The sequence below is a fragment of the Vitis riparia genome, chromosome 13, assembly GCF_004353265.1.
Source record: "Vitis riparia cultivar Riparia Gloire de Montpellier isolate 1030 chromosome 13, EGFV_Vit.rip_1.0, whole genome shotgun sequence".
Taxonomy (NCBI): domain Eukaryota; kingdom Viridiplantae; phylum Streptophyta; class Magnoliopsida; order Vitales; family Vitaceae; genus Vitis; species Vitis riparia.
Genome location: NC_048443.1, coordinates 26,151,175 through 26,168,868, shown reverse-complemented (window position 1 = coordinate 26,168,868; position 17,694 = coordinate 26,151,175). Strand labels below are relative to the sequence as shown.

Here is a 17,694-nt window from a genome sequence, read left to right as displayed (position 1 = left end):
TTTTTTTCCCTAAAAGTCCTCACTTGTATTTAGAAATAATTTTTTTTAATATTGAAAAACATTTATATCCAAAAAAATATATAATAATAATAAATTACATCAAGATAATAATAATAATAATAATATAAATGCATAAATATATGAAGAATTAATTAAATAAATTAGTTAAAAGACAATCATATAGGTTATATAATTTTTTATAAATAAAAATACAAGAAATACAAAATAAATAAAAAATGATATATAATATTTAATAAGATAAATAAGTATTCAACTCTTATAAAAAAATAATAAATATATAAATAAATGAAGAATTTATTGAATAGATTAGTTATGAAACATTATTTTTTAATTAAATTGTGATAAATTTTTTAAAGAACAAGTTCGTAGTTTTTAGAAATAGAAGAAAAATAAAGACCCCTTCCTCACTTTTCTTGTTTACGGTTGGCATCGACCCTTCGTTTGATTTTGTGGGTTTGCTTGACAATTCGTATTCCATTCTTTGTAGTTGATTCTTACTTCTGTGTTTCTTAATCTCGGGGCCCACAATTTGATTTCATCAGACCTTCATCCTAGCTGTCGATTGTGTCGTTTCTTTGGAAATTTAAAGTACGTTCTATAATGCTTATAAAAAGTATTTTTAGCATAAAAAAAAAATTATTTATAAAAAAAATATTTGAAATATTTAACATTTTAATAAAATAAAGCTGGGAATATCGGCCGTACTTGCAGGCTTTGCAGCGGTCTAAGCAGCCAGGGCACTGAGGAGTAATCGTCTTGCTCGCTCAGATCCAGACGCGTCCGTACAATTCCGCCATGGACTCTCGGCGGAGCTCTTCCTCCTTCTTCGACAGAGAGAAACACGTCGTTTTCTTGCAGATGATGAATCAGCTCTTGCCTTCAGATTACCAGGGCCAAGAGATCAATCGCCTCACTCTCGCCTACTTCGCCATCTCTGGCCTTCACATCTTAGGTGCGCTAGATGAGGTAAGCACCCTACTCTTCCCTGATTTACACTCTTCTCTCCTTTTTTCGGTTGGCTGCCGGGATAATTTTGGAAAATAAAAGAAACTCAAGTTTTGGTCCTTGATTTATGCTGTTTGGGTGCGAGGAATTTTCGTGATTAGAAATGCATACTTTTGGGTTTGGACTAAGGTTCTAGAAACCCCGAGCTTCACCTACAGGAAATAATTTCGAATTCCACAGAATTGAGATTCCGAATAAATTTCAATTCTACGCAGCCAAAGTCCGGATGTCATGTTTGTAACTTCGTATCTTCTGTCAATGTGCATCATTACTTTTTTCTGGAAAACGATATAATGTGTTGGGTAGGCATCCAAAAATTTGAATTCAGACAGAATTAAAAGGAGAGGAAAATGCTAAAAACAATTTAGAGAAAAGAATGATTCTCAACATTTTCCCCAGAATTTATGAAGAACAGGCAAAAGGAAAGGAAAATGGCGAATAAGGATCTGGGGGAAATAAAATTAAAATGCTAAGCTAGGCTAATTAACATGTCATATTGAATTTACTCTAAACTTCAAAGCTTCACTATTTCAGCAATGGCAGTTGACGATCATCTCCATTACCATCAATTTAATTTCATCCTCTCTTTTTTTGAATTTTTTATTTTCCTAGCCCGGTCTGACACAGTTTGAGCAATAGGTTGACAAGGAGGAAGTTTCCAGTTGGGTTTTGTCCCTGCAAGCTCATCCAAGAAATGAAGCTGAACTGAACAATGGCAAGCAATTTTTCATTGAGAAATCAACAGTTTTAATTTTTTTGGTTGGCAAACACTATATCTGTCTATTGTAGAATCATCACATGAACATTTGGGTTGCTGCAGGACAATTCTTTGGGTTCCACGGTTCCAGATCTTCTCAATTTCCTCGGGATGATAATGGGGTATGACTGGAGAACATGTTCTGTTCCAATTATGTCCTTTCTAACTCGCTTTTTCTTGAGGAAGCGTTTTGATTTAGGCAACAGAACTTACAAATTTTGTGTATCATTCCTTCCTTGATAAAACTTTCTTGCTTAATCTGCATGTAGGTATTGATTCACAATGGCAGTCACTTGGCAAGCACATACTGTGCCCTAGCCATACTAAAGATTGTTGGCTACAACTTCTCATGTATTAACTCTAAATCAATATTGACATCAATGAGAAACCTTCAACAGCCTGATGGGAGGTATGCTTTTGCAGTTCTTGTTCTTGGACCTCACTCTTTCTGAAAATCAAATCACTGTAAATTTCTGGAATGAGTGTATAATTGATTTTTCCCTTCTAAATAATAGCCATTTGAATCACGGAATTAAATATGTATTTTACTTGTTGACTTGGGCATATAGTCTAGGCAGTATACATGGTTTAATTTTAGATGTAGACCCTAATGAAATCCTGTGTTGGCATGGCTGTTAATGAACTCCTATATTATAGTTACTCATTGAATAGAAAACTTTTAAGGAATGTGAAATTCTAGTTATCTTTTCATCCTAGTGCCCCTCCTACATCCACCCCACCTACACACCCCTTTGTATCTTCTTTTTGATTGATCAGTTACATTCTATAGGCAACATCTGCTTCAGTCTTTGATGATAAACCAAAGGTGAAAATTTTTATTGTTAGTCATGTTTTCGTTGTTAATATTTACTAAGATTTTGTTTTTGTTACTAGGTTTTCTAAAATCGCATTCCATATGTTTTGTCCAGTCTTCTTTGTCCTTAAGAATTTTGATGCTTAGTAACTCTCCACAATTGGGGGAAAAAAAAATCAAATTTAGTATTTACTGTTCCTATAATCTTGTCTATAAAGACTATGCCCAAAAGTAAATAACACATGTAATAGGATCCTGTGCTTTACTTAGCTAGTCAATTCACTGTTCCTAGGTTTGCTGAAATTATATTCTGTATCTTGTATCGGAATCAGATCAACTTATCCCTCTTTTAACCATACTCCTTCTAGTCATCTAGATGTCCTTGATCATGACAATATATCTGAAGTCCATTCTGTTTTCTGTAACTTGCCACACTATATCATAATATATTATTGAGGTCATTAAAAGTCATATGGAGCTCTCTAAACCTTTCCATCAGTCAGCAATATATTTCATGGTTGATCCCCCTGGCCTTGTTATTGGACTGATTCTCCAACTTATTTTTCCTTCTGTTGGTGGCAGTTTTATGCCCACCCATGTTGGCGCAGAGACAGATCTCAGATTTGTATTTTGTGCTGGTAAGGAAAAAAAATGCCATTAGTGTGCCATTACACTCTTTAAATTTTTAGATGCTCTTCAATGAATCAGTTTAGCTACTCATTGTATCAGCTGCCATATGTTCTATGCTGGAGAACTGGAGTGGCATGGACAAGGAGAAAGCAAAGGAATATATATTGAATTGCCAGGTCTGCAAAACAAGTGCACTGCTATTGTGTGACGTTCTGGCATGCTGCCATCCTTTGCAATTAAAGCTAGCAATCAGACTATATGCCTTTCGTTTATTGATATCAGTTTATATTTGATTAAAAATGTTGTTGTTTTCTTTCAGTCATATGATGGTGGCTTTGGGTTGATTCCTGGTTCAGAATCCCACGGTGAGTGGATAGGAATTCTGTATTGTTGTGTGATCTGTCTTCTCTGTTCTGTGCATGTACAGGTGGCTAATTGATATTTGCAACTTCTACCTTTATTAATTCTGTAATTTGCGATATGATGTTTTAGTTTTTAGTTTACATCCATGACTAGTCAGTTCTCTACAATGTGTTGCATGTTGGAAAATAAAAGGCTTTTGGAGTCAGGAGGTTAAAAAAGGTTTGAGATCCACTGTTCTTTTTTGTGTTCTACGATCTAACTGATAGAGATACTTTCTTGTTGCTCATCTGCATGCTAACATTCAATCTTATTTTAACAACAGATTTGTAGGGCAAGATTTAATGGACTGGTGTAAGTTGCATTAGTTAGAAATGATACAAATGATTATTTATCTGGGTTATTTTGCTGTGATATGAAGATATAAGTAGTTGGGTTATAAGGTCCATTGTGAATGGTTTCTGAGCTGTGGCTTTGGTTCTCTCTTGAAGGAGTGTATTGGGTCCTCCCCAGTTCAGTTAGAGAGGTATTGCTTAGCTGACATGGAACTTTTGTAGGGTGTGTGCCCAATGTAAGATGGTTTGGATGCTAATTCTGTTATGGCTGTTCTGAACTGTCTGGCAAGAGCACAATCCAAAAAAAAAGCACAATAACAAGATTTTTTATGGGGTGGAATGTAGCAGTCTAACTGTGAAAAATGGTCTCTTAAGGAACTTGTTTGTGTGGTCCAATGAGAGGTTTCTCCCTTCCTCTCCTTCTTTATTGGATTTTGTTGACAGATTGGGCATCGATTAGATGTTGTTGGGGTTGGGTTTCTTTTTTATTTTGTGTGTGATTGACATACATCATGTTTACATGAAAGCATCCGATTTTTCTTTGGCACCTCTATGAATACATTTTCTATTTTCATCTATAAAAGAAAACCTAAAAAGGGATGGTTGGGATTGATGTAGGACAACCCTAGGATGGTTGCCTACACTCAAAATAGGTGGATTAGGGTTTTTATTTTTAGGGTGTAAGGAGAGAAATAAGGAATAAAGTTTATGGTAAAGAAAAAATAAAATAAAAAAATAGAGAGAAAGAAGAAACAACGAAAAAAATATGGAAACCTTAGAGCCTCACTTCGGCCTTCTAAGAGTCTCACCTAGAAGAAAATTAATGGAGTCTCACCATTGAGGATTGCAACACTTGCAATGAAAAAAACATAATATTATTAATATCAAACAATTCATTCCTTTGATTTACATCGATTGGCTTTATTCATAGGCTTCTCTAAGAAATCCAAAGTCTATAAAAAAACATAATATTATTAATATCAATCAATCCATTCCCTTGATTTACATCGATTAGCTTTATCTATAGGTTTCTCTAAGAAATCCAAAGTCTATTAGGATTTTAATAACCTATTATAACTCTAATTCTTATTATAACATCCAAACTCTATAAGGACTCTGATAACCTATTATGACTCAAATTCTAATTATGTTATAACCTAACTAACTAGTTCTAATTTGACCCAACAAATACTAATCCTAATTTAATTTCCATTAATATTAATTCTCCTTAAAGTTTATTTGTCTTCCCTTTCTCCTTGAATAGACTTTAAAAGACTTTCCCCCATAGGGATATTGGCCATTTTGTTCATGATAATAAATATATGTGACAAAAAAATTCCTTTTTCGTGATAATAAAATTAGGTGACAACAAAATATAGTCCTTTACTATAATTTCTAGTCCAGTTGATACATTTTTGCTCCATATTTTCCTTAACCCATTTTATTCCCTTTGTATTTACTACCCTCACAGTTCCATATTGTAGTAGGGCAAATATAGCAAAAGTGTAATAAATATAGGCCTAGCCTTTCCGAAAATGTCAAATGCCATATGTAACTTTTCATGAATTCAAAATTTCGTTCAATAACAAAAAAGATTGGCATCTTAAATGTATGAATATATTCACATGGCACCAAAACACTTGCAAAATAATAACATATTTATTTATTTGTACTTGGGTTTGATCGCTCAAGGCTTCCCCAAGGCCTACTCGAACCTTTAATTGGGTTAGAATTTCTCTGCCCAAGCTTGCTTTCTTTAGGTTGCACAAGTTGGATTCAACCTGTTTCGCATACTCATATAGGATTGGCAATTTAATAAGGAGTGAAGTTGCGAGTTTCTACTCTTAAAGCATAGTTGCCATTGACATGAATTAGCATTTTCTTTCTTTCTTGTCCCACCCTTCTCCCCTCTCTCCTCTTTTCTCCCTCTTCACACTCATCTTGAAGCAATCGCCAATTCCAGTGTCAGTTCTTGGTGGATCTTTGTCAGAGCATTCTTATATTGTTTTTTACTTACCAAAAGGTACAAAAAGGCATCTGCATAAACTGGCTTAGAAAGGTAGCTGCATAAATTTGCTCCATATATAGTTTCCTTAATTTTGAGCTGAATTGTCTCTCCTGATATTTACCAACAGTATTTGTTTTAGTGGCACAGGTGGTGCAACTTACTGTGCTGTTGCATCTCTCCAACTGATGGGATTCATTGAAAATGATATTTTGTCTAAAAGCTCATCATCTTCCATAATAAACGTGCCACTGTTGCTAGATTGGAGCTTGCAGGTGTATTTTTCTCATCTAATCTCCTATTTGAATGACCCTGAAGCCACATGCCTTCAATTTTTAGACAACAGATATAGACATAATTGCTGTCCAAAACCAAACAGAAACTGCAAAATGAGCAAATACTTTTGAAACAATTTGCTTTCCAAGCATCCAGTTCATGTTGGATATAGTTTTAGGTGATTTAGGTACTTCATATTGCTCCTGAGAATAACGTCACTTCCTTATTTTCTCTCCTGCAGAGGCAAGCAGCTGATGGTGGATTTCAAGGAAGAGCCAACAAGGCCAGTGACACATGTTATGCATTTTGGTAAGTGTAAAAGCACTCATTCAGAAGTTCCTTGAGCTTTTGTATTCTTGTGCCTTGATAAGGGTAATGTTCTTGTATAGGGTTGGAGGGGTCCTAAGAATCTTAGGGGGCTACAAATTCATTGACAAGAAAGCTTTGCATAGATTTCTGCTGACTTGTCAGTCACAGGTATTGCTCCTTACTTAAGTAGATCTAAGTTCAGCTAGCACAAGATCTATAACCTCAATACACCCTGCAGTTGCCACTGCCTTGGGTTTATTTCTATTCAATTGGTTTAGCTCTCAACAATCGGTGACAAAAATCCTCCCTATTCAAGTCATTGTATCATTTGTTGTGCCCAATAATTTTGAAGAATGAAGCAGTAGGGTGGTTATCACCATCAATTGTTAGGCATACCTTTATGCTCTCTTGGACTTTAAAAGAAAAAGTAAGAAATGAGAATTGGAGTCTTGCAAAATCATTATAAGATTCGTCTTCAATAGAAAGCAATGATATGATGCTTGCAATATTGAAGCCCTCACCCTTTTTTAAAATGTCCCATATTTATGTCATATTCCTTTGTCCTTGGGATCACTTGAATATCTGAGATTTTCTCTTAGTTAATAATAAAACTTTCAAGCTTCTGATTTTGTTCCTCCTTCGTTCCTATGCCAGTATGGTGGTTTCAGTAAATTCCCAGGACAACTGCCAGATCTTTACCATTCCTACTACGGATTTTCTGCATTTAGCATGTTGGAAGAACCTGGCCTGATCCCAATCTGTGTTGAACTGGGAATAGCAGATATCGCGGCCATTGGACACTGAGGTGGTAGACTAAACTTTCATCTGAATCAGATTACACATTGGTGTTCTTTGACAGCAGATAGGTTGATTGTTTAAGTTCTTGGGTTTTCTTCACTGTGTCACACCAAGAAAGAAACAGGTGAATTTGTTGAGAAACTTGGGCCTACTCAAGACATTTGAAGTGGGGTTGCCTGAACAACTATCCCAAGCTCATGAATCTCTATTTTGAAATGTTACACGAATTTTATACCTGATATCAAGTTCAAATTACTTGCCCCACCTGCCTGCTATTACTGTGGTGTAATTTTTTGGGTTATATTTGATTCTGGAAAAGTATTAAAAAAGAAAAAAAAATATTAAGAAAAATTATTTCCTCATATTTATTTTTATTATAAAAATGCTAAAGAAAATAAAATATAATTAAAATTAAAAAGAAACTTATGTATTTTTTAATTATTTCATTTTTATATAGAAGAGTTAATTAAGTAGGATGAATTTGAAGTATATATAAAAATAATTTATTAACTTTAAATTTTTAGTTTTCTTTTATTTTCTTTTCCTTATATTTTTCCTGGGCTTTCGAGGACCAAACATAACCTTTTGAGTACCAGGATTGCCCTTTTGCATTTTCATTCTACTATCTTAACCAAGCACTCCATTTAACCGGACAAACCTTTCTTTTCTTCAAATTCAATACAATAAGCCATAGCAAACATGACCAACTCCATCTCCTCAGTCCTCAATTTTTACAACTGTTTTTACTAATCTGTCTACGGTAGATGATTTTTTTTTTGGGTCAGAGGTTGATTTTTCTCCCATTGAGGAGGTTCATCTTCTTCGTACCTTGAATTGTAACTTTTGTCAAATGGGAAACTCATCTTCCTCTACATTTTACGTTGGAGACTCATCTTCTTCACATCTTCCATTATATTTTTTTCCTCTTCATAAATAGCTTTGTTGATGGATTTAATGTATTGAATTTTTGAAGTCATTATTATGGCGGGTGTAAAGCTTTATAGTTGCAAACTGCTGATCTTCTTTTGGTAGGTCCGAAGCTTCATGGTTGGAATTCCTTCATATCTATTGTGTTTGATTGATTAAATATTTTGTATGCATTACATATATTTCATGTTGCATGAATGAGACCTAAGAACTGGTCGTCAGTTCAAATTTAGCCAAGGATCATCAACTTATCTTTTGGATGAATTTTATATGGTCGATTAAATTCATTGAGTCATTGTTTGGTTTGTCAGATATAATTTGATATTGTGTTTAAAAAGTATTTTTAGCACAAAAATGTTTTTTCTTTTTAAGAAATCAAAGGTTTGAATGTTATAATGCTTTCTATGGAAATATCTTACTACTTATTCTCCTAAAGAGATAACACTTCAAAGAAAAAACATTTTTATTAAAAATATTTCAAATAAAAATACTGTCAAATGCATTTTTTTACATAAACAAGAATTAAACTCCACATTTAGAATGTGTTTAATAGGAATTTTAGAAAATATTTTTAATGTTTGAATGATAAAATTTTTCAAATATTAAAAATATTGAAAACGTTTCTTAAAATTACTATCAAACAAGCTCTTATATTAAGAATACGTTTGACAGTAATTATATGAAGTGTTTATAATATTTTTAATATTTGAAGGATAAATTTTTTTAAATATTATAAATATTAAAAATATTTTTTAAAATCACTATTAAACATATTTTAATATACATTTAAATACACATCAATTTAATTTATTTACTAATATAAAAAAATTATAAAAATTAATATTATAATCCACGTATTGTAAAAAAGTTAATATATTTAAAATATATGTATTCATGTGTATATAAATAATTCTTTATTCAATTTATTTCCGATTTTTGGAACCAGGATGATATACTGTATCGGCTTGATTAGGTTTTCAACTTCTAAAATCGAAATTAAGAAAAAAAAAATAAAATCCAATCTATTTAATAGGCTGGGATAATTCTTGGTATATCCCTAGACCGAATGTATGGGGAAACGTGATTTTGACTCCCTACGTTTTCTTTGGAAAAATCATTATTTTGATGGAAGGACGAAGAAAATAGAATAAAGGAGAGAACTCGATTGCCTGCATGACCAAACGTAGCGGGGAGTCGGGGTCAGGAAAGCAAACAAAAAGTACAATTATTTTTAAGTACTTTTTGAGACTATGGAATCAGGAGGTAACGCTAATATCATTTACAATAATATAAAATTTTCTGATTTATTAATTTCATAAAAATAAAATAAAGCAAAGAAATTGTGTAATGAAATTTCAAAACAGGTGGTCTCACGTGCACCCCACCAAACTCGTTTTCGGGTCCAACTTCTCTCTATAAAAAACCTCTGAGGCGACTTTCTCCATGCGACTCACAATAACAAGAACAAGAACAAGAACAAGAAAAGAGAGGGAAACACAGAGAAATGACGATCGGCATGCTGGAGGTTTTGCTCTTGGATGCCCGAGGCCTTCAGGATACCGATTTCCTCGGTATATCATCTCCATTCCTTTCTCTTCTACCTTCTCAGAAATTCATTATTCATTCCCTTATTCCTTGACAACAATCCATTCATCAAATTGCGATCTTTTTCTTCCTCCTTGTCTCTTTCATTAGTTAATTTGAATGCGCGTCTCCGTTTTCTCCGTTTTCCTTCTTGCTGGAAGTTTGATTGAAGTTTTCTAATGGTGAATGGTTTGATAATTTGCAGGTGGAATGGACCCCTACGTTCTGATTCAATACAAAAATCAAGAGCGCAAGAGCAGCGTCGCCCGAGGTTTGTAATTTCTCCCAATATTCCTCATTTTCGCATCATCCTATTCAATCCACGGTGTATATTTAAAGCAGTACACCATGTTTGCCTGTGTGTGATGCATAATATTAGATTCTAGAAGTATGATAGCAAAGTCCTTGACCAAATCAAGTTGCGTAGCATTGTAAGCATCGAATGGTGATTGGCCAGTATAGGCATCTCCAACTCCATATAATGGAGATGATACAGAGGAGGATCATCCAGACATTTAATTTAAGGATGTATGAACTCTCATGGTAATTTTTTTTTTTGATAAATTTGAGTTGTGTTTTGTTTGCTAGGTCTTCACAAAAATCAAATCAGGTGTTTGAAAGCTTTTTCAAAATCTAGAAAATCACTTAAAATGATTCTCAGAAATCCATTTGGTAAATCATTCCTCAAAAAATCACTTTTTTATTATACAATGGAATACTAAAAACACAGCCAAAACACATTTTTAGTTTGTTTTCAAACATGAAGCAATACTAACAAAAGTCATGAATGTCTGAAGAAAATTTGACTAAAAAACTTTTTGATAAATTTAATACCCAACAAGGCATAAATTGAACAAAGACAGAGAGTTCCATGGATTGGGGAGGCCAATAGGACTGCTGTTTCTAGTTTCATATATGCTACTTTGCTGGTTTCAACCTCCCTAGTTGTAGAAATAATATATGAATGGCGCAGGCGAAGGCGGGAGTCCAGTGTGGAACGAGAAGTTCACATTCAGAGTGGAATATCCAGGGGGGGAAGGCCAGTACAAACTAGTTCTGAAAATCATGGACAAGGACACCTTCTCTGCTGATGACTTCCTTGGCCAAGCCTCGTAAGACACTCCTAAAATTTTTTAGCTTACTACACTGGTTAACTCATTGTCAATGTGCTCAATTTCTTAGTAGTTTTATCTCAAATTGCAGAAAGGCCTGAAACAAAGTAAAACATCAGAGATAGCCACAGTATATAGAGAAAGGTTATTGTAATTCTCATAAATGTTTCCACGAGGGGCATGATATTAAAGCTAGCCAAAATATCAGATGCCTAGTCTGTTCAAACAAAAAAGTGGGCCCAAATATTCCTGTATGTATTGCAACTTAATCATCTGATTAGTTGCAGGGTATGATTACCAATATGAGCTTAGCTGGATTCCATCAATTCTGGGTCTTGATGATAGAAAATAGTATCAATGCAATGTATACTGTAGGGATGAAAATTCCATTTAAGATGTAGCGTGAGTCCTTAGTAGCCTCTAGCTGGTGTTTGCCAATTTAATTTAATGCGGCATCTAAGTATAAAATGAGACCTATATACAAATTTTGCAATTGTCCCAATCATAAAAAATTAGTTTGTTCCCTTAATGCGGCATCTACTAACCCTGATAAGGTTTGGTCTCAAAGCGATGAGAGAAGATTCAATCTCAAAGCTCACAACACTAAAAACTTGAAGTTTAGTGAAGAGCAGAATCGTTCCATTTGAAACATACACATCACAAAAGCAAAATATAAATGAAAATTTCTGTTTGCTTCATCTCACTTTCATTAGGATCTACTTGGAGGATCTGTTGGCCTTGGGAGTGGAAAATGGAAAAGCTGAGCTACATCCTTGCAAGTACAGAGTTGTTCGGACTGATCAGACTTACTGTGGAGAGATTCGAGTTGGCATCAATTTCACTCCAAAGGTATTTTTACTCTTTTAGCAGTTACAATTAGCAAATCACTTCGTTTATATGAAAAGGAAAGGAGTGAAAAGGAAAGGGGAATGCAACTCTAGCTGTCGTCTTCATTTGTAACATGAGGCCATACAGTAGAGATGGTAAGGCCCATCCTGAATATTTAAACCCATGCCACTTCCATCTCCATCCAAAAACAAAATTTAAACAAAGTGCGGGATGGGATAGGTACCCGAAAAAATCCATCCTATTATCATCCTTAATGTACTATGTGCTTACAAAAGATATCAAGAGAACACATTCCTATTTATTGTTTGGTTGATGTAGATGTTTGTTGGATTTCTCAGGTAAAAGAGGAAAAAGATGAAATAGAGGTCGGAGGATGGAAGGAAAGTGATTACTAGTTTGCCGTATGAGCTGGTGGATATACGGATTCTCATGCTCCATTGTCTTTTATTAGTCTAAAGGTGTTCAATTGTTCATTCTATTAAAAAAAAGGTCAACAAACTCTTATATTATGGGAATGGAATGGTTGTTTAAAGATCCAAATTGTATTTGGATTTACTTTTCATGGCCGCCATGGCGGCATATAAACCAGAAGTTAGTGGTCAACTTGTGCTTTGTCTACCAGCTATTTTATTACCCAGAGAAGTTGACTTTGTTAAGGAACGTTTCTATTCATCGTTCTTAAAATTGAAAACTATTTCGAAAAGCAATTTTTAATTGTTTTCAAAAATAAAATATTTTTAGAAAGTCAAAGTATGAAAAATATTTTTCTCAACTTGTTCTTTTAGAAGATATCACGGTCTAATGCATAATACAAAAACTTTTAAAATATCATTAATATCAAACAATAAAGTATTTTTATATATTATTTATATTTCTCATATATTTAAATCTTTTATATAAAGATTAAATTATTTAAAAATATATAAATTTTTTAATAATTTTAATTATATTTAACTTTTTTTTTATCAATATAATTAAATATGATAAAATCATTTTTTTTCTTTTTCGAAATCAAACATAACCTAGATAAACTTTATAACCTTTTTATCAAATGCTTTTAAAAGAAAATTTTCCCACTTTCTTATTATTTTCAGATTTTTTATAGGTATAAATGCAAAGTAAAGATTTAATATTCATATTTTTTCTTAAAAGAAAAAACTAATTTTTATTTTGTAATATTAAATCATTTTATGAATATTAAATTATTTAATTAAGTAAATCAACGTGATTTGTGAGGTAAATGTTTTTAGTATTATAAAAAATAAAGATATTTTATTTCTTTTTTCTCTTATAAGTAGTATTTTTGTAAAATTGATTATTGTCTTTGATTACAATTTAATTAATTAATAAATAAAATGATTAAAATTACCATAATGTGTTAAATGGTAAAATCTCTTCCTAAAATCATCTGCCGTAATTAAATTTATTTTATTAAATTTATAGACCGTAAAACCTAATTCAATAGCCGTCTTAGCTCAGCCGGTAGAGCGCGTGGCTTTTAACCACGTGGTCGTGGGTTCGATTCCCACAGACGGCGTTGTATCTGTGAAATTGAAATAATATTTAAGTTAACGCCTTAACGGGTTTTTTTTTATAAGACCAGATTATGATTTTTTTTTTTTTTTTTTTTTGTTAAAAAAGCCAACGGCCGTCTTAGCTCAGCCGGTAGAGCGCGTGGCTTTTAACCACGTGGTCGTGGGTTCGATTCCCACAGACGGCGTTGTATCTGAGAAATTCAAACAATATTTAGGTTAACGGGTTTTTTTTATAAGACCAGATTATGATTTTTTTTTTTTTTTTTTTTGGTTAAAGAAGCCAACGGCCGTCTTAGCTCAGCCGGTAGAGCGCGTGGCTTTTAACCACGTGGTCGTGGGTTCGATTCCCACAGACGGCGTTTTCTTTCCGAAATTTAAACCATAGAGAATAAATAACGTTTTATTTATTTTTAGATTTGAAAAAACTTATTGGCCGTTTTAGCTCAGCCGCGCGTGGCTTTTAAACACGTGGTTCGAACTTGGATTCCCATGAACAGAACTTATCTAAATTTTTTCTTTTCCTGTTTGAAGAAAAATAGCCGTCTTAGCTCAGCCGGTAGAGCGCGTGGCTTTTAACCACGTGGTCGTGGGTTCGATTCCCACAGACGGCGTGTTATTTTTTTACCCATGACCGAGTGTTATTTTTACCTTTTTCGCAACAATTACCTTTTAAATTTTGTTTTTGTGTTTTTCTCCTTTTTCGTTACTTTTATTTCCCTTTTAAAAAATAATTACTTTTTATTTCAATTTTAAAATATTTAATTCTTTATTTTTATTTCGTTAAGCTTTTAAGACACAGTCTAGGATTTATTTGACAACATTTTTAAAAATAGTTTTCAAAATATAATTTTTTGAGAACTATTTTTCAATAGTTATTAAAAATAATTTTCAATTGTTTTTAAAAACAAAATTTTATTCTTTATGTTTTGTTTCGTTTATTCCTTTCTTTTTGACTTATGAGGCTGCTGATATACCAAATTGTGTAAGCTAGCTAACAAACGCTTGGGGGGCCTCTCCAATCATCTCAACACTGTTCATGGGTTTCACGTCATATCCACTCACCTCAGAGTTCATGTGACTTTTCCCCTACATCCCATTTCAATTTGATGATCAACTCCTGCCTATTCACCACCCTTTTAATTCATTTCTCCACCGCACCTCTCTTACCTTTCATGCATTTTTGCCGCCTCTCCCTTTTTCTTCTCTTCGGCACGTCCTCTAAATGCCCACCCACCCACCAAGAGACTCCAAAGTCATCTCCTCATTTACATCTCCTACTCAACTCTTTTATCTCCATTTTGATGAGGCCCTCTCTCCTCCTTAACTTTCATTACTACTACCCCTGCTGCCCGGAGGCTCTTTAAATTCAGATGCTTGTTCTCTTTTGCCTTGTGTAGATAATGAAATTCGAAGACTTTCTGATGCAGCCCAGGGATGATCAGCAGAGAAGACAGGAGCTGGAGGAGGAGGCGAGCAACTGTTTGGTGGTTTTTCGGTTTTGGGTTTCTGAATTCTGATTGAATTCATTCTCATTTTGTGTTTTCTACAGGTTGTGAAACTGCAAGGTGAATTGGATGAGCAGCAAAGGCTCAACAGGGTTTTGCAGTGTGCGCTGCACGGCCCTGTTGTGTGTCGTTCGTGCCTTTGCTCGTTGCTTCCTGTTGAGGTCAGGAGACTGAGGAAGCTGGTTGTCTATGATTCTGTCCTGGGAATTGGATCTTTACTAAGGCTGGGTTGTATTGGTGTAGGTTCAGGTGCTGCTTGCAGAACTGGCAATGGTGGAGGAAGAGATCGTTTGGCTAGAGGGAAAAGTACAGGAGCTGAAACTGTGCCTGTACCAAGAGAAGGAACAGAACAGAGAAAGGGAAGCACAGCAGCAGCAATGGAGGAGGTCGCAACAGAAGCAGTTGATGTGCAAACCTGAGTATGGATCCGAGCTCAGAAGTTTAAGACAGCTTCACGGGTCAAACAGTGAAGAATTCAGAAAATACAAATTGATAAGAGAAAGAAAAGCGTCTCTTGGTCGTGCCTCAGAAACTCAAAGCATGTCTTCCACAAGATCCAATGGTAATAACACCTGATTCCTAGCATGTCTACCATGCACAAACAAGTCCATTTGATGTGCCTGCCATACATGATAAGTCACAGTCTAAGTCCCTTTTCGGTTCTGGGTTGTGGTCAACAGAAGAAACACCTGACAAATGGAGACACACAGGAAGAAGCCGAGACTGGAGCCAGACAGACAAAGAAAGTGTCCCTGAGAGCCCAAATGAAATCTCAGAAGAACTGGTCAAGTGCTTAACAAGCATGTTTCTCAAAATGAACCAGGCATCACTAGACACAGAGGGATCAGCCACTGTTCCAAGGCTTACTCTCCCCTGCATGACCTCCAAAGCTTTTATCTCAAAAGCATCATTCAACAGCAAAGTACCAACATTTTCCTATGAGGTCACGGCGTCAAATCTTGACCCTTATGGCATACTGCAGGATTTAGATGGCAGTCTCAGGGAAGTTGGTCCCTACAAGAACTTCGTCCAGATCACAAGAAGCTCATTAGACACTAGTCGAATCTCTGAATGTTTTCAAGAAATCGGAAAATTGAGGTAGCCTCCAAATCTATAAAGACATGAGATAATAATTTAGACTGCTATTTACAAAATAATTTCTTCAAATGTTTTCCAGGGTGTTGATGCATGAACTTTGTACTTTGGACTTAACTTTCTTGACCTACAAACAGAAGCTAGCATTCTGGATCAACATTTACAATGCCAGCATAATGCATGTACTGTAAGACATCTCTAGCCACGCCAAAAAAAAACAGGACAATATAACATATGGCAATCTAAGTGCACAGTTTTTATTAACTTTCAGGCGTTTCTACAACATGGGTTGCCTTCCACGCAGGAGAAGTTGCTGGGATTATTAAACAAGGTAAGTCAGAAGTACATTATCCTAAAGAAGAAAAGGGAACCAGACATTAGACATTGAGCAACTGATCATTTAGATCTGTACACTTAGAATAAACCAGTACTGAAACACTCACAACTGATGACTTCTTCTGTCCAAACTGATTTTGCTAACCTAAGATGTCACTGTCTTGGTCCAGGCTGTGCTGAATGTGGGTGGCATTGTACTGAATGCTCTGGCTATAGAGCATTTTATTCTCCGGCACCCATGTGAATCAAAACATGTGGGTATTCATCTTTGTATCTAAGGATTAAGGTTTTGAATTTCATCCTAGTACCAAACGTCTCAATAGTTCGTGATGTTCAAGCCATTTCAAAATATTTTTACTTTGAAGATCTATCCAACTTTCAATTTACATACAATAGAAAGTTTGTGACCAGAATCCTACGACGTTTTTTTAAGATAGATAAATTTTGGGATGGAATCTTTATTTCAGCCTGCACAGGTTTTGATTTCAAAATCAAAATCTAAAACCTATTAGATTCTTGTGTTTCTTTTTTTATTCACCTGATGCATATTAATACCTGATCGCTAGGGGCCTATGGATGAGAAAGAAATACTACTACGGCATGCCTATGGTCTGGGATATCCAGAACCTAATGTAACATTTGCTCTATGCCGAGGCAGTTGGTCTTCACCAGCAGTAAGCGCACCAAATTTGATCCTCTGTCAACTATTTTTACAAAACTCAACAAGTTTATTGAAAGAAATTTGTTTGCAGTTAAGGATCTATACTCCAGATGATGTTGTGAATGAGTTGGGGAGAGCAAAGTTGGAGTATCTGGAAGCATCAGTGGGATTTACAAACAAGAAAAAGGTTATGGTGCCCAAGCTTCTGCAGTGGCACATGAGAGATTTTGCAGATGACATGGAGTCTTTACTAGAATGGATTTATAGCCAATTGCCATGTTCAGGGTCACTGAAAAGATTGATGATGGAGTGCCTGAATGGAGAAACAAAATCGCCTACAACAAAAATGGTAGAAATTCAGCCTTATGAACCTGAGTTCCGATACTTGCTGCCCTTGTAAGCCAACTGACGAAACAAAGACCACACTTTCAGAGCAGCTAATAGCGGATGCAAGTGATGATAAAGCTTTACAAATCCAAAAATCCAAGATTTGAGCAAGGACAGAAACAGTCACACCATGTTTCCACAAAGCACGTTAATACTTTTCCAGGAACCCGAGTGTCAATAAGCTCAATATGTATTCTAATTGTTTGATCTGTTACGTATCAAGATCCTTTAGCGTATTCTAAATTTGATGATTTTAGCACATTCTAAATATAAAGACTAATACTGTGTGTTACAATGATGGGTCTAACACTACCCTTTTGAAGAGATTTTTGGCATATTCATTGGTTGATACTTGATACAAAAGCTTAATACAAACATAATATTACAAAGCAA

General features: G+C 34.7%; 3 protein-coding genes and 4 non-coding genes across 8 annotated transcripts; all 7 read left to right on the top strand.

The window, feature by feature from the left end:
* Positions 1-718: 718 nt before the first annotated feature.
* LOC117928076 (geranylgeranyl transferase type-1 subunit beta) lies at positions 719-7,574 on the top strand. The gene is made up of 11 exons (XM_034847871.1): positions 719-987; positions 1,666-1,741; positions 1,847-1,905; positions 2,053-2,192; positions 3,180-3,235; positions 3,327-3,403; positions 3,547-3,592; positions 6,078-6,202; positions 6,445-6,512; positions 6,593-6,680; positions 7,167-7,574. The coding sequence occupies exons 1-11, from the start codon at positions 817-819 to the stop codon at positions 7,314-7,316; spliced, it is 1,056 nt and encodes a 351-aa protein (XP_034703762.1). The 5' UTR covers positions 719-816; the 3' UTR covers positions 7,317-7,574.
* A 2,096-nt stretch (positions 7,575-9,670) lies between these two features.
* LOC117927623 (16 kDa phloem protein 1) lies at positions 9,671-12,385 on the top strand. The gene is made up of 5 exons (XM_034847239.1): positions 9,671-9,808; positions 10,027-10,092; positions 10,795-10,933; positions 11,647-11,782; positions 12,121-12,385. The coding sequence occupies exons 1-5, from the start codon at positions 9,742-9,744 to the stop codon at positions 12,175-12,177; spliced, it is 465 nt and encodes a 154-aa protein (XP_034703130.1). The 5' UTR covers positions 9,671-9,741; the 3' UTR covers positions 12,178-12,385.
* An 861-nt stretch (positions 12,386-13,246) lies between these two features.
* Positions 13,247-13,319, top strand: TRNAK-UUU. Its single transcript has one exon. It is a non-coding gene; the product is annotated as a tRNA-Lys (tRNA).
* A 110-nt stretch (positions 13,320-13,429) lies between these two features.
* Positions 13,430-13,502, top strand: TRNAK-UUU. Its single transcript has one exon. It is a non-coding gene; the product is annotated as a tRNA-Lys (tRNA).
* A 101-nt stretch (positions 13,503-13,603) lies between these two features.
* On the top strand, positions 13,604-13,676 carry TRNAK-UUU. Its single transcript has one exon. It is a non-coding gene; the product is annotated as a tRNA-Lys (tRNA).
* A 179-nt stretch (positions 13,677-13,855) lies between these two features.
* TRNAK-UUU lies at positions 13,856-13,928 on the top strand. Its single transcript has one exon. It is a non-coding gene; the product is annotated as a tRNA-Lys (tRNA).
* Positions 13,929-14,507: 579 nt separating this feature from the next.
* Positions 14,508-17,625, top strand: LOC117927622. Of its 2 annotated transcripts, none has more exons than XM_034847238.1 (9): positions 14,508-14,786; positions 14,867-14,983; positions 15,072-15,384; positions 15,503-15,920; positions 16,000-16,099; positions 16,189-16,248; positions 16,424-16,507; positions 16,820-16,927; positions 17,006-17,625. In XM_034847238.1, the coding sequence occupies exons 1-9, from the start codon at positions 14,718-14,720 to the stop codon at positions 17,312-17,314; spliced, it is 1,578 nt and encodes a 525-aa protein (XP_034703129.1). In that variant the 5' UTR covers positions 14,508-14,717; the 3' UTR covers positions 17,315-17,625. The 2 variants fall into 2 exon arrangements, with proteins under 2 accessions (XP_034703129.1, XP_034703128.1); XM_034847237.1 differs by having other exon boundaries at positions 14,509-14,786; positions 15,066-15,384.
* Positions 17,626-17,694: the final 69 nt, after the last annotated feature.

Bases quoted from the DNA above. Each gene is read 5' to 3' on its own strand.
- LOC117928076 (XM_034847871.1), top strand. From the start codon at position 817: ATGGACTCTCGGCGGAGCTCTTCCTCCTTCTTCGACAGAGAGAAACAC. The intron at 988-1,665 runs GTAAGCACCCTA...TTTGAGCAATAG, and splicing joins TCTTAGGTGCGCTAGATGAG to GTTGACAAGGAGGAAGTTTC. The intron at 1,742-1,846 runs GCAAGCAATTTT...GGGTTGCTGCAG, and splicing joins TGAAGCTGAACTGAACAATG to GACAATTCTTTGGGTTCCAC.
- LOC117927623 (XM_034847239.1), top strand. From the start codon at position 9,742: ATGACGATCGGCATGCTGGAGGTTTTGCTCTTGGATGCCCGAGGCCTT. The intron at 9,809-10,026 runs GTATATCATCTC...GATAATTTGCAG, and splicing joins TCAGGATACCGATTTCCTCG to GTGGAATGGACCCCTACGTT. The intron at 11,783-12,120 runs GTATTTTTACTC...TGGATTTCTCAG, and splicing joins GCATCAATTTCACTCCAAAG to GTAAAAGAGGAAAAAGATGA.
- LOC117927622 (XM_034847237.1), top strand. From the start codon at position 14,718: ATGAAATTCGAAGACTTTCTGATGCAGCCCAGGGATGATCAGCAGAGA. The intron at 15,385-15,502 runs GTAATAACACCT...TGTGGTCAACAG, and splicing joins GTCTTCCACAAGATCCAATG to AAGAAACACCTGACAAATGG. The intron at 16,100-16,188 runs GTACTGTAAGAC...ATTAACTTTCAG, and splicing joins ACAATGCCAGCATAATGCAT to GCGTTTCTACAACATGGGTT.